At 32.9% G+C, this 14,719-nt stretch overlaps 1 protein-coding gene across 6 annotated transcripts in view; it reads right to left on the bottom strand.

Annotated features, from left to right (window-relative positions):
- The window catches only part of LOC6045247, a 262,138-nt gene that overhangs the window by 42,006 nt on the left and 205,413 nt on the right, over positions 1 to 14,719 (bottom strand). For all 6 annotated transcript variants that reach the window (XM_038253760.1, XM_038253834.1, XM_038253908.1 and 3 more), the window contains one exon: positions 3,973 to 4,126. In XM_038253760.1, the coding sequence (XP_038109688.1) occupies positions 3,973 to 4,126 (154 nt within the window). The remainder of the gene's footprint in view (positions 1 to 3,972; positions 4,127 to 14,719) is intronic.

Here is a 14,719-nt window from a genome sequence, read left to right on the forward strand (position 1 = left end):
AAAAATAATATTTTAATTAGCACTTTCGAAGAGCTGCTGTGAGGCTGTTGCGTTTGCCGCCTGGTACCAACAGGTTGAGTTCTACCAAGACTAAGACCACCAGCTTGGACAGCTAGCTGATGGTTTGCTGGGAAAGCAGACGGTTGAATATCTGCTCCAGAATGAAAGATGCAGTTTAAGATTATGGTACGGAATTTAATTCTATGTGAATCTTTAGTTATTTGCCAATTTGTCGATAGAATGGATTATTGCCTACATTACAGTATTGTTAGTCTTCTGATTTAATAATTAATTGATTTTTCTAGACTTTCTCGTGAGTTAGATTTTTATTCTTTCCATATTTTCAATTTTCTTTTTTTTTATTTGATTCTAGCATTCTGAATAACTTTTCAAAACAACTTAAACTATTTATTTTTATTTTTAAGAATAAATATTTTAACAATGCACAATACAAAGTCTTGAAATGACAGCTTCTATTTATTTTTAAATATTTGATAAAAACACAAATGGGCAGTTCTCTACGGAAACGGTATTTTTTCTTTAATTTGAAATTTTGTATTTTCTTTTTTTATCACTAAAACTTGATTTCCAAAAAAACACTATTTTTATTATTTTTTTCATTTTCTGATGTGTTTTAGAGGACATCAAATGCCAACTTTTCAGAAATTTCCAGAATGGGCAAAAAATCTTTGACCGAGTTATGATTTTTTGAATCAATACAGATTTTTTCAAAAAATCGAAATATTGGTCGCAAAAAATTTTCAACTTCATTTTTTGATGTAAATTTGAATTTGCAATCAAAAAGTACTCTGGTAAAATTTTGATAAGATGCACCGTTTTCAAGTTAAAGCCATTTTCAGCCTACTTTTTTGAAAATAGTCGCAGTCATTCATTTATCAAAATTAGTTTTAATTTTTTTAAATTTAATTGTAATTTATTTATTATGATTGGTGACAAATGACAAAATTTTAGTTAAAGTCACCTTAATAAAATAAAGAACACAAATTAAATTCAATAGCTTAGAAAAAAATCATGTTACCATACCAATTCATCATTAAAATAATCTTCAATTTTAATTGATTTCATTAGTATTTTTTTTAAATTTACTATAAATTAGTTTGTTTTTTTTTTACTATTTTTTTAGAAGTTTAAAGGATTTGATGATGATCGTAAATATGTTAATTTTTGCATATAAAAAAATAGTTTTCATAAAATCTTGAAAACTAAATTTAAAAAAAAGTTTCTTCTCTAAACAGGGTAGTACATTTCGATTGCAAATTCGATTTTAAATTTAAAAAATTAGTTCAAAACATTTTAAGTACAAGATTTCATTTAAAACACTGTTAAAAAATCATAAAACTCGTCTGCAAAATTTTGGTCAATAAAAAAAGCGGGGTTTTGTCCCCTAAAACATATTAATAAAAAAAATCAAAAAATAAAACTACGAGTTTTGGAAAATGGTTTTTTTTTTGTGAAAAAAAAAAGTCAATCAAAAATCACCTATTTCTTCTGAATGGTCATCGTACTCAAAAAATTTGAGTAAAATCCATTTGCGGGTTTGGATGAGGATTGCTCATTTAACTTTTCTTAGTATTTTTAATTAATAAATATACTGATATTTTTCATTTATTCAATTGAAGCTTAACTGTAATAATTTCTACCACATTTTGTGATACCGTTTCCTTCAAAATTGTTATTGTTAATTTTTTAATGAACAACTGATTTACCATTTTTTTGTTAATAAAATGTTCTTAAATAGAATTTTTGCTGATTTTTTGGTTAATAGCTATTCAATTTCGTTATTTCGAAAATTCTATCGACGATAATCTTATCGACAATAATGAAAATCTTTCCAATATCGACTTGATTCAACTTTATTTGGCGGACGAAATAAAAGTTGTCATGTTAAATTTTCAATGCATTTACCAAGAATACATTTTTCTGGAAAATGTAGAAAGTTTCATAGTTAACATACTCAAAATTGTTCACAAAATACCGTATTTTTTTCATAAATACTCAAAAAAATTATAATTTGCAATATGGATTTCAGACCAAGCGAAATTTTGTATGCTTTTTCACATTATTAGAGTTTTTTTTTTGAAAACACTTAAATTTTCACAAAATATCGTATTTTTTTCTTAAATTCTCAAATTTTAAAAATTTCCAATATGGATAGCAGACGAAACGAAGTTTTTATGCATTTCTGCCTTAGTTTTTATGCATTTCTACCTTACCAACAGGTAAGGTTTTTCTCAAGATTATTATTTTTAAAACATGTACTGGGGTAGGCCACACAAAGTCCATGCACTATTTCGGAAAAAAAGTTTTTTTAATAATGTTTACAAAAATAGTTACGTTAAAATTCTTAGTTTTAATTCCGGGGTGACTTTGATAGTCATAGTTTTTGTTGTTAAAATCATATTTAAGATGTTCAAATTTTATTTGTATGTTAAATGTCACTAAAGTAGTTGATATAGTTTTTAAGAAAAAAAATCAATGTTTATATTTAGTTAACTAAGTTTATAAGCTTTTTAGCAAAATACATATAAATTTTAGGTAAAATTGTTAAAAAGTCGGAATTTTGCCTGAAATTTGTTAAAACTAGTTTTGTTTGTAAAATTATCGATTTATATTGCAATTCACACTGAATTCGAAGCACGAATCACAAGTTTTCACATTTTACATGAAATTTGTTCAACTGAAATTGCCTTTTGATTTGGAGATTTTTTTTAAATTGTGTTTCAAAAACACATATTATTTATTATTTACAAACTTTTTTAGCCTTCTCCTAGTGGAAAATTGTCCGAAGAATCCGAAAATGCATTCCGTTTTCCGATTAAAAATCATGTTCATTGAGAAAATCATGACACTTTGAGAAGTTTAAAATAATGACTTTCATCAACATTTTCTTAACTATAGTTAACTAACTTTTTAAACTTGTCAAAATTTAAGAAAAGTTCTTCTTGAGGTACTTTGAACACTTCTCTACCACGGTCAGTATGTTTCTAAACCATTCCTTACGTATTTTAATTGTACTCTTCATTTTGCGAAAAAATCGCAAACCTATCAAAGTCACCCCGGCTATCAAAGTCACCCCGTTTTACGGTATAGGTATTAAACGAATCGAAATTTGTGATGAATTTTTAGATTATGAGAATAATTTTATGAATAAAATACTCGAATTTTCTCAAATTCTCAAATTTTATAAATTTGTAATATGGGTCTCTGACGAAACTAAATCATGTATGCATTTTAACTCTACTATAGTTTTATTTCTAGAAACAAAAATTTCCACAAAACGTCGTATTTTTTCGAAAATACTCAAATTTTGATGATTTGCAATAAAGGTATCAAATGAAGTTTTTGAAGTTACACAATTGGAACTTGACAAACACTTTAAAAAATAGATTGATGAATTCATTGGTATTTTGCCATTTTTTACTGTGTCGTTTCAGTGACAATGCATAAAGCATTGTGGAATAATTTTTGTTTTAACATTTTGAAAATTGAATTCAAAATTGATATTTTTTTAATATTTTGGAAATGAACTTTTTAACAGTTCGCATTTGTCCATTTTTTTAATCATCAAATAAAAATAGAAAAATGCGAACTGTTGAAAAAATCATTTCTTGAAGAACATGCAACAGTTGAAGACTTTATTCGATGAAATCCTAGTAGCCCTAGGCCAATCTTCTCCTTGGAATCTCTTCAATATGATTCCTCAACTAAGCTCAGCTTTAAATTTTAAAGCCCAACCAGCAACAGCGTCCACTGTTGCCCTCATGCAACAATGTCCCCCCTCTCCCTTCATCGACATCGAGCAACTCAACTTTGCCCCCTCCCCCCATGATTGCCGCACACCGACTCTACAGCCACCTCTTAAAATATTCATCCATTTTTGCTTTCATCGGGCCGGCTCGGCTGCAACTGTAAATTAAAATTTCATAACCCACTTGAAAAAGCTTATTTTACCTCTGCTCGTCGGTCGTCGAGATCGATGCCAGCTGGGCGCCGATGCCCCGGCACACTTGCTGGGCCGTGCTCCAGTCCACTTCCGGGTACGAGATGAACAGGTAGCAGGACGCATTGTACGCCTTGAACCGCTCGTCGTAGCACTCCGATATCACTAAGGCAGGGCGAGAAATATTAAAAAAAAGGTTTAATTAGATTTGCCAACCAAAGTTGAGATTTTTTTTTGTTTTTGTCAGGTTGGCAGCATTTGGAGGTTAGTTTCAGGAAATAAGACAGTAGATTTACAGGTTGAGAGGCAGTAAGCTGGAGGTCAGTGTTGAAAACACACACACAGACAGTCGAACAACATTGAACTAGAGCACACACGTACAACAAATTTAAACAACGCTACTACAGTTCAACACACAACAACATGAACAGTGAGAGGGGAAGAGGATCAAGTGAGGTTATTTTTAGTTGGCACAATTGTTGACCGACTTTTGGGGATTACACGTGGAAAAACAAACACAAATTACTGTTTCTTTTTTTTCTGTGTGTTTTTTTATCAGATTGTTACAATTGAGAGGATTACATTGAGTTTGCACAACAACAACAACAACGATTACAAATATAAAGCAAACAATTTTACGTGATTTACACACTAAGAGAGGAGGTTGACCAAAGAACGACAAATTAGCGATTGAGGGAAATAAATGGGGAACCTTTTTTTTATTTGGTTGGTGTGAATGGGAAGTGTTTGCCAAGTTTTTCAACTAAAGGGATTAGCTAATGGATTGAAGCAGTGGTGCCAAGAATTTTTACGTTTTAGCTGATGTTCGGACAATTCAGTGAACTTGATCGGATTTTCATGTTTATTAAGCTGCAATGAGGATTATTATTTGTTAGCTTCTGAGCAATTTTCTCAGATTTCGGTAATTCGTTTTTTTTGTATTTTTTAATCCGACTAAAACATTTTTTTGGTGCCTTCGATATGCCCAAAAAAGCCATTTTGCATCATTAGTTTGTCCATATAATTTTCCATACAAATTTGGCAGCTGTCCATAAAAAAATGATATGTGAAAATTCAAAAAAAATCTTTATTATTTGTTAGAGTTTTTTGATCGATTTGGTGTCTTCGGCAAAGTTGTACGTATAGATAAGGACTACACTGAAAAAAATGATACAAAGTAATAAAAAATGGTAATTTTTAAATTAAATTTTCGTCACTAAAAAATCTTTGACCGAGTTATTAATTTTTGAATCAATACGGAATTTAAAAAAAAATCGAAATAATGGTCGCAAATATTTTTTAACTTCATTTTTCGATGTAAAATTGAATTTTCAATCAAAAAGTACTTCAGTGAAATTTTGATAAAAAGCACCGTTTTCAAGTTAAAGCCATTTTCAGGTAACTTTTTGAAAATAGTCGCAGTTTTTCATTTGAAACACTTTAACACAAAAAAATCTGATGAAGTGAAAATCTATAACATAAACTTGAAATCGCTTAGTATCCATATTGCACAATATGATAAATTGAGTATTTTTTAACAATTCGGTATATTTTTAAACAGAAAATAATTTGTATTTTAAACTAAATATTTAGGCAGTGCGTGGCCGAATTGTTACGATTCCCATCTGCTCCAACCTTCCATCGGATGAGGAAGTAAAATGTCGGTCCCGGCCTTAGTTGTTGTTAGGCCGTTAAGTCATTTCAGGTGTAGGAGTCGTCTCCATGCCATAAGTACAAACAACACACCAAACCAAGCCTACTCCGGTGGAATCACTGGCGGCGGTTGGACTCGCAATCCAAAGGTCGTCAGTTCAAACACTGGGGTGGAAGGTTCCTTGGAGTAGAAAGAGGTTTGGGTGCTCTCCCCATTCAAGCCTTCGGACTCCTAGGTTCGAGCAGAAACTTGCAATAGAGACCACAAAAAACCCGGGTGTCGTTTATGTGGATGGTGGTCCATACAAAGTTTCGCGTCGTTCAGTACCCATTTTGTAATTTAAGTAAATTGGAAATAAAAAAAATGAAAAAATGGGGACCATCCATAAACCACTTGAACATTTTTTTAAATCTCGTCCACGTGGTTTACGGATGCTCCCTTACTTAATCTGCAAGAAAGGGTCATTTATTAAAATGGATAGTTTTCTACAAAATAAAAAGCTGATATTTTTTTAAAGTGTTGATAATTTGAATTTTTCACAAAACTACGTATATTCTAAAAACTACTATAATTTAAATATATTTCAAGCAAAAATTCGAATATATGACATCCCTGTAATAAAAACTGGAATATGGAAAAAAAATCAAAAGTAGGTAGTTCTGTAAAAAATTTCAGTGTCCAAAAAAATCTATCAAAATATATGAATGAAAAATAAATGATTTTATACCCATTTAAAAAAAAAATAGAATTTTTTTCAAGGAGACGTGGTTTTGTGAAAATTTGTTTCAAAAAACTTCAAAATTTCAATGTTAATTAAAGTGCAATCAGCTGAAATCAATTTTAAATGCATTCATCTGCGTTTTTTTTATCTTATCAGCTCAAAGTATGCTTTTCCCAAAACGAAAATCTTGTACAGTCATGCCCCGATTTTGCGCTAATTACATGAATATTTTCACAAAAATACTTATTTTTCCTGTATTTTGAAAATACTATGTACTATGGAAAAATACTAAAAAATAATTGGTTCAGCTATACGGGTATTAAATGAACGGGATTTTTTATGCATTTTTTTGAAATGACGTAATTTTGTGATTTTTTTTACTGTTTTGAAAATATGTTTCATAACTTTTTAATGGATGAAAAAATCTCGATCATTGTGTACTAGGGTGCCCAGAAAAAATGACCCCCTGCTCCACAAGCAGAAAACGTTTTTTTTGGTTATTTTAAGCATCTGTGTAAATTTTGAGCGAAATTGGATGAGATTAACCCATTGATACCCGAGCCTAAAGTTGGCGAAAAAAATGTTTTTCATACAAAAATGACTTTTTTAAATCGCTAATAACTTTTCAGGATCGAGTTTTACAGCTTTGGTATGTTCTACAAAATTGTAGAGCATTACATTTTCAATAAGAATCTCACTTTTGGGAATATTTGGATGGAAGTAGCGTACCGTGCAGACCAAACCGTAAGAAACTTGGGTTTTCCATACATTTTATCGATTTTTCCCATACAAACTTCACCTCCGAGTATCAATGGGTAAATGGTGACCGATTTTGCTCATATTTGGCCCAGAGTCCAAAAATAGGTCAAGAAACAATATTCAGCTTGTGGAGCGAGGTTTTGAGAAAAAGTCCCATATTCTGGGCACCCTATTGTGTACGCATTAAAAAAAAACAAAATTGTAGTATTTTTTCAAAAAGGCGTTGATTTTTTGAAAAATTTGAGTATTTCAAAAACATATTATTACTATCGAAATGTATGAAAAAATCCTGATCATTTGATATCACATTCTAAAAAACTCAATTTTTAGTATTTTTACGAAAATACGTAGTTTTGTAATTTTTTTTAGTATTTCACAAAAAGTATTATTGTTAAGATTTTGAAGATTTTTCTGAAAATACGTAGTTTTGTGAATATTTTGAGTTTTTTTCAAAACTGTGTGTTGTAACTTTCCAAATGAATGAAAAATCCGGATTATTTGATACCCATATAAAAAAAAATAATTATTTTGAGTATTTTTTCGAGAAAAAATTGTATATTCAAAATATTAAAAAAAAACATATTTTTGTGAAAATTTGTCCTGTGATTATAATTATCCCGATTCTTGGATGATTTATCACAGATTTATAGCTAATGTCTCCCATATAGCCAAAACCCCATAAGTTCTGTGCCTCTGTAATGTACGCCTCGGTTTTGCATCCCCATATACAATGCTAAACCGAGGCATAACTGTACTACAAAATGTACTAAAATCGGCATTGATGATGATGTGAAAACCCACAAAAGTGTGGATATTTTTTAATAGTTTATGGGTCTTCTCCGCCAACTCACACAAAATCGGATAAAGTTGCCCCGATCCATTTCCAATTTTTGTGAAACTTTGCTCTAAGGGGTAATTTTGGTCCCTTATCACGAATCCGAGGTCCATTTTTCGATATCTCGTGACGGTGGGGTGGTACGATTTTTTTTCATTTTTTTTTTGAAATTTTTACTAAGACACGTTTTTCAGTTATTTGTAGCTAGAAACCGTGAAGAGATAGAAAATTTGGTGTTAAAAGGACTTTTGTGTAAAATTGAACGCCCGATTTGATGGCGTACTCGAAATTCTGAAAAAAACGTTGTTCTCATAAAAAAAAACAAAAATGGTTTCGAAAATTCGGCCATTTTTCGTTTCTTAACTGTAAAAAATCGTGAAACATGTAATTTTATGAGAAATTAAATGTTTCTCATGAATCTGAAATAACCCAGAATGGTTATTTTTTCATTTAGCACACAATTTTTCAATTTACAATTACGTGTTTTACGTAACTTTGCAGGGTTATTTTTTAGAGTGTAACAATATTCTACATAAAATTACAAATATTTAATAATCTTGTACACGTTTCACAGTTCCATAAAACCATTCAACCACCATTCTAATGATAACCATTATAATGACTCTGATTCTTGATGCAAGCGCATCTTTTGATTGAATTGCACGCAACATAGTATTCAAGAGCAGAAAGAAATTCCACAGAAAAGTGGGAAAGTCGTATTCAAATGAAGCTAGAGCTAGTTGTCTCGCACTTAATTGGATTAGTTTACGGTCCTTTGGCCTCCTCTCTCGAATACCACCTCATGGTGTAATACAACTCCGTGGTTTTTGGTGGCGGGTCCAACTGTTGTTTTCCCCTTCGGGGAGTGGAAAGCTTACTTGTTGTTTTGGTGGATTAAAGTTTTAATTATGATTTATTTTTTGAAATTTCAAATATAAATAAATCAATTACTTTTAGCCGTGTAAACTTTCAGCAAATTCATCTAATTAAGCAGCAACCCCCTAATTGCCACCATCCATAAACAATTCAAAAACAAACGTGCGGCGAGTTGTTGATCCAATTAGTTGCACTGTCTGTTTGCATACCTTGCAGGCGCAGCGTTCCCGAGCAGACGAAAATATTTTGGGAATAACATTTTTTGATAATTGAAAATACTAGACCAATAACATATTATGTTATTTATAACGACATTTTTCGTTAGGATTTTTTTGTTATTGGATTATTATTGTAATAACAGACTAATAATATTTTTAGTTATTCTTCGAACAAATCTTTGTTATTATTTTTTGTTATTTTAACAACTAATCCGATCATCCTAATAACAGTTGGAGTTATTCTTCCATAACATAAAATGTTATTCCCAAGTTGTTTTGGCTTTCAATCAATAACAAATCCTGTTATAAATAACATAAAATGTTATTGGCCTAGTATTTTCAAATATCAAAAAATGTTATTCCCAAGTTATTTCCGTCTGCTTGGGAAATCTTTGTTAATATTTTTTGTTTTTTTAACAACTAATCCGATCATCCCAATAACAGTTGGCGGTATTCTTCCATAACAAAAAATGTTATTCCAAAGTTGTTTTGGCTTTCAACCATTATCAGACCAATAACAAATTTTTTTATGATGAAACTATTATTAAACCTTTATGCAAATTGATTTTTTCAAGAAGGTTCCATAACACTTTCTGTTATTTTAACAGTATTTGTTATTGAAATGGCATAAATTTTGTTATTACGGTCTGCCCGGGTTGATGGGGGAAGTAAATTATGAACTGTATCAATAGAACGGGTGCCACGGGGTGGGGACGGTATGTTGAATACTGCAAGCTCATAATTTGCAGAATATGTGCTGAGATTGAAATATCTGGCTGCGTGTTTGTGTGGGGAAGAAGGGGGAGGAATGTGCGTTCCCAGGGATTGGAATGAGTTAATTAAATAGTGCTTGATTTATCTGTTTGCTGTATGGTGGGATTTTTTTTATTGTTGAGTTGATGATTTGTTCATGGCTCAGTATATTCAAGGATAAAAAGTTCTCTTATTTATTAAGATAAAACACAAAAAAATAGATTTAATGATTTGGATTATAATTTATTTAATTAAAAACTGTACAATTTGAAATTGTTTAAAAAGTCCATCGATTAAAAATATTTTTTTTGAAATATTGATACCCAACAACCAGCTAATGACGTAACATTTCCTCAAATTAACTCCAACAAAAGCTCGAAAACCACAATGACATTGTTGCAAACATTGTGTTTAATTTTCCGGAGTTTGCCACCTCCTGCCATCATCCTGCAATTTAATACACTCGTGGGAATACTTGTTGGGTGTTTATTTGCAAACTATTCGCCCTGACCGACAAAGCCATTAGTGCGAACAATACCACCAGCAAAAGTTGGTGGAGTTAATTTTGCTGGAAAATTTGCTTTTTATTTATTCTGAGGATTATCAAAAATAATTCAATTCAAATGCCACTTCAATTGAAATTACATATCATTCCAATTAGCTAGAAACTCGTCAGTCTCCGGTTCAAAAATTTCTCCAACAGAGCATAATCGATTCACTGAAATTATAAACAAAACAAAAAAAGTCCTCCACTAATCCCCTTCATTACCAGGAAAGCTCCAGAAAACTCTCTATTCATCCGTTTATCCTGACCGAAATTGTTGGCTTCCTAACAAACTCAACCCTTATTGAATAGTGCCCTGCAATGGCTCTATATCGCACTACAAAGCTAGTACCTAGCAAAAGGGGAACTTTTGTTTGCATTCAATTTCCAATTAGTCGAATTTCGCACAACGATGGATGTGAATTAGAAAATCAATATGTTTCACAGAGAGAGATAGAAGGCCTCTCCTGCAACGATGATGATGATTCTGACACAGTCTGTCCGTTCGGCCGGATGAGCTTCACGAGGATGTACTGGTTTGAGGAACACCTCCAGGATGTTGGATGTATCCGACTGGGAGGTATTTGATTTGTGGAGTACCGAGCCGTATACCCGAGCGATTGTGTGGAAATTGTTGAACTCTCTCTCTGGGTTCTGAGTTGAGATGGGCATAAAATATACAGACTGTTTTTCAAATAATTTATGAATGTATGTTTTAATTATAATAGAGCGCCCAATTTCTCAGGAATAACCGCGATTTTCGTAGGAGAGAAAAAAAACCGCAGCCTCCTTTTATTTATTGTATATCTTTATACTTAATTTTTTAGGTAGAAAATGATTATTACCTTAAAACATGTATTTATTAACATTTTTTAATGTAAAACTGCATTTTTTTACTTATAAATTAAGGCCGTTGTAAATATTTTTTGAAGTTTAAACATAAACTTTGCAAAATATTTGCAAAGCTTTAAGGTTAAATTGTATAAATCCATTGAGTTTTTCTCTTCATGTTCGAATTATTTAAAGAATATTAGCTTGCTTTTTTCTTAATATACATTTATAATTTAAAATTATCGAGGCTCGATAAAAAATAACGATAGTTCTATTGTTATAATTATTTCAATAATTCTATCGGCGATAATCTTATTTTTTTATGTACTTAAAATTATTCACAAAAATTCAAAATATGCAAATTTTCAAACTATGCTAAATGGGTATCAATCGAAGCGGAGTTTTGTATGCTTTTTCACTTTATTAAAAAAAATTTTGAAAACAACAATAAGATTCACAGACCGTATTTTTTCGAAAATTCAAAAAAATCTAAAAAAAATCAAAATGCAATGCATTATAGGTATCAAACAAAGGGAAATTTTGTTTGCTTTTTTACATTACATTACACATTACAAAAAATCGCTTCGTTTTATAATGCATATTTTGAAAATTTGAGTACTTTCGAAAAAGACGGTATTTTGTGAAAATTTAAGCATTTAAAGTTCACAGCTCCCTCCGTGTACGCACGAGAGCATGCAGCTAGTGCTCAGTGCTCCATCGTTTTTTCGATTTTTTTCGCCGTAATTGATTGTGGTTACCCGCGAGTTTGCTTCTCCAGCATGCCAAAGGCCGGCCGTGGCCGTGGCAGTTCGAGTGCGGCCTCGAAAAACCCGCGAAGTTCGTCTACCGGCCGTGTGCAAAAAGGTAAACAAACCAACGCCGTGTCGACCGCCATCGCGCAGGGGAGCGTGAGCGCAGAAGGAATCGACAAAAAGTTACTACACCCCGGATATGTTCCAAGATCACCAGTGCGAACCCGTTCCGGTACCTCCGGTGCCACGACCAGTGGCACATCAACATCCGCCAACATTCCCATCAGGAACGAGTTCCAGATGCTGAGCGACGACGAAGAAAACAACAACAACACCGACGGTAGCACCACTACCGACGACGACGACGACGATGGTCGTGCACGGAAAAAAGTGCCGACGCCAAAAAAGAATAATTCTCCAACGGAACGAAGACCACCTCCAATTTTTGTTTTGGACACGTTGGCGGACGATGTTGACGAGTTGCTGGAAGGCCTCGGATATTGTCTGAAAATCGGTAAGTCGGCAGTGCAAGTGATCACACTGAATAAAAAGAGCTTCGACCTGGTGTTTGAAGAATTGAAGCGTAGCAACTTCAACTTCTACACATTCAACCCCGAGAAGCCCCCTGTTAAGGTCGTCTTACAGGGGTATCAAGACCGTCCGATCTCCGACCTGAAGGGTCACCTTTCGGACGCCGGAATAAAACCGCGGGAGATTAAAGTGCTCTCGCGCAAGACAACGGTAACAGGTACACACACACTGTACCTGTTGTACTTCGACCGCGGCACCGTCAAGATCCAAGACCTGCGGCGGACTAAAACGCTGGACGGTTTTTGGGTAAACTGGCGGTTTTACACCAAGAACCCGACGGACGTAGCGCAATGCCACCGTTGCCAGAAATTCGGCCACGGCTCGCGGAACTGCAACCTCCGGCCCCGCTGCGTGAAGTGCGGTGAGTCACACCTCTCGGAGGCGTGCGCACTGCCACGAAAGGCGGACTTGGGGGACAAGGCAGAACAAACCAAGCCGCGCGTAAAGTGCGCGAACTGTGACGGCAACCATACCGGCAATTACCGCGGATGCGTCGCGCGCAAGGCCTACCTCGAGGAGCAGGAAAAGAGGAAGAAGAAAGCGTCCCACCCTCCTCAGCGAAGTACGAGCGCAGCCGTTCCTGCAGCTGGACAGCGTACGGTTCCAGCGGAAAACTCAGCGTTCCCTCCTGGTTGGGGGCGTTCGTTCGCCAGCGTGGTCGCTGCCGGTAGCGGCAGTACGGCCCAGCAAGAAGTCACCGGGGAAGATCTCTTCACCCTGCCGGAGTTCTTTGCTCTCGCGGGGGAGATGATGACGCGGTTTCGGAGCTGCCGGAACAAGGCAGAACAATTCCTGGCCCTTGGGGAACTGATGATCAAACACATCTACAAAGGATAAATTACCTGTGATCTAGATATAAGCTTTCTCTTCCTCTATCCCCTTTCCTTTGCAATTTCTGTAAGTTTTTTTTTAATAGTTTTTTCTTACTCTTGCTAGTGCCTTAGTTAAAGAAATAATTGTTCCTAAATGGATTATGATGCAACACACAGCTGTAAGGAACTCCAAAACTCTGTTATGCACTTCAAAATAACTCATTGTATCTTGATTATTCACCAATAAAACCGAATTGAATTGAATTAAGCATTTAAAAAAAACTCTGATTAAGTGAAAAAGCATACAGAATTTCGATGCGTTTGATACCAATATTGCATAATTTGAAAATTTTATCATTTTCAAAAAAATACGGTAATTTATTAAAATTTTAGTACTTAAAAAAACTCTGATCAAGTGAAAAAGCAAACAGAATTTTGCTGCGTTTGATACAAATATTGCATATTTTGAAAATTTTAGTATTTTCGAAAAAAACGGTATTTTGTGAAAATTTAAGTATTAAGTATTTGATACAAATATTGCATATTTTGAAAATTTTAGTATTTTCGAAAAAAAACGGTATTTTGTGAAAATTTAAGTATTAAAAAAACAACTCTGATTAAGTAAAAAAAGCATACAGAATTTCGATGCGTTTGATACCAATATTGCATATTTTGAAAAAAAATTGTATTTTCGAAAAAATATGGTAATTTGTGAAAATTTAAGTATTTTCAAAACAAATCTGATTAAGTGAAAAAGTATACAGAATTTAGCTGCGTTTGATACCAAAATTGCATGTATTGAAAATTTTAGTATTTTCGAAAAAATACGGCAATTTTTGAAAATTTTAGAATTTAAAAAAGCTCTAATAAATTTAAAAAGCAAAAGAAATTTCAATTCGTTTGATACTCATATGCAAATTAGGAAAATTTGAGTATTTTCGAAAAAAATGTATTATGTGAAAATTTTTGAGTACAATTTTACTTTGAAACTTACTAGATTTTCAAAAAAATATATTCTTAGTGAAAGCATTTAAAAAACTTAACATGACATGGTTAAATTAAGTCGATTTTTGAAAGATTTCAAAAATGAATTATCGTCCATTATCGCCGATAGAATTATCTTAATAACGATAACTGTAAAAAATATATATAAATATCCCGACGTTCGATAATTCTGCTTGCAAAAAAAATTGCAAATTTTGTTAAAAAATTGTATTTAAAAAAAAGTTATAGTCATTGTAAAAAGTTGTGTAGAATTGAAAGGCGTTATTTTAGAATTGAATATGAGCAATTCTCTACCAAAACCGGAAATGGATTTTATTTGTATTTTTTGATTTGGCTCAAACTTTGTGGGGGCCTTTCCTATGACCAAAGAAGCCATTTTGCATCATTAGTTTGTCCATATAAATTTC

The sequence above is a fragment of the Culex quinquefasciatus genome, chromosome 1, assembly GCF_015732765.1.
Source record: "Culex quinquefasciatus strain JHB chromosome 1, VPISU_Cqui_1.0_pri_paternal, whole genome shotgun sequence".
In the NCBI taxonomy this organism is placed as follows: domain Eukaryota; kingdom Metazoa; phylum Arthropoda; class Insecta; order Diptera; family Culicidae; genus Culex; species Culex quinquefasciatus.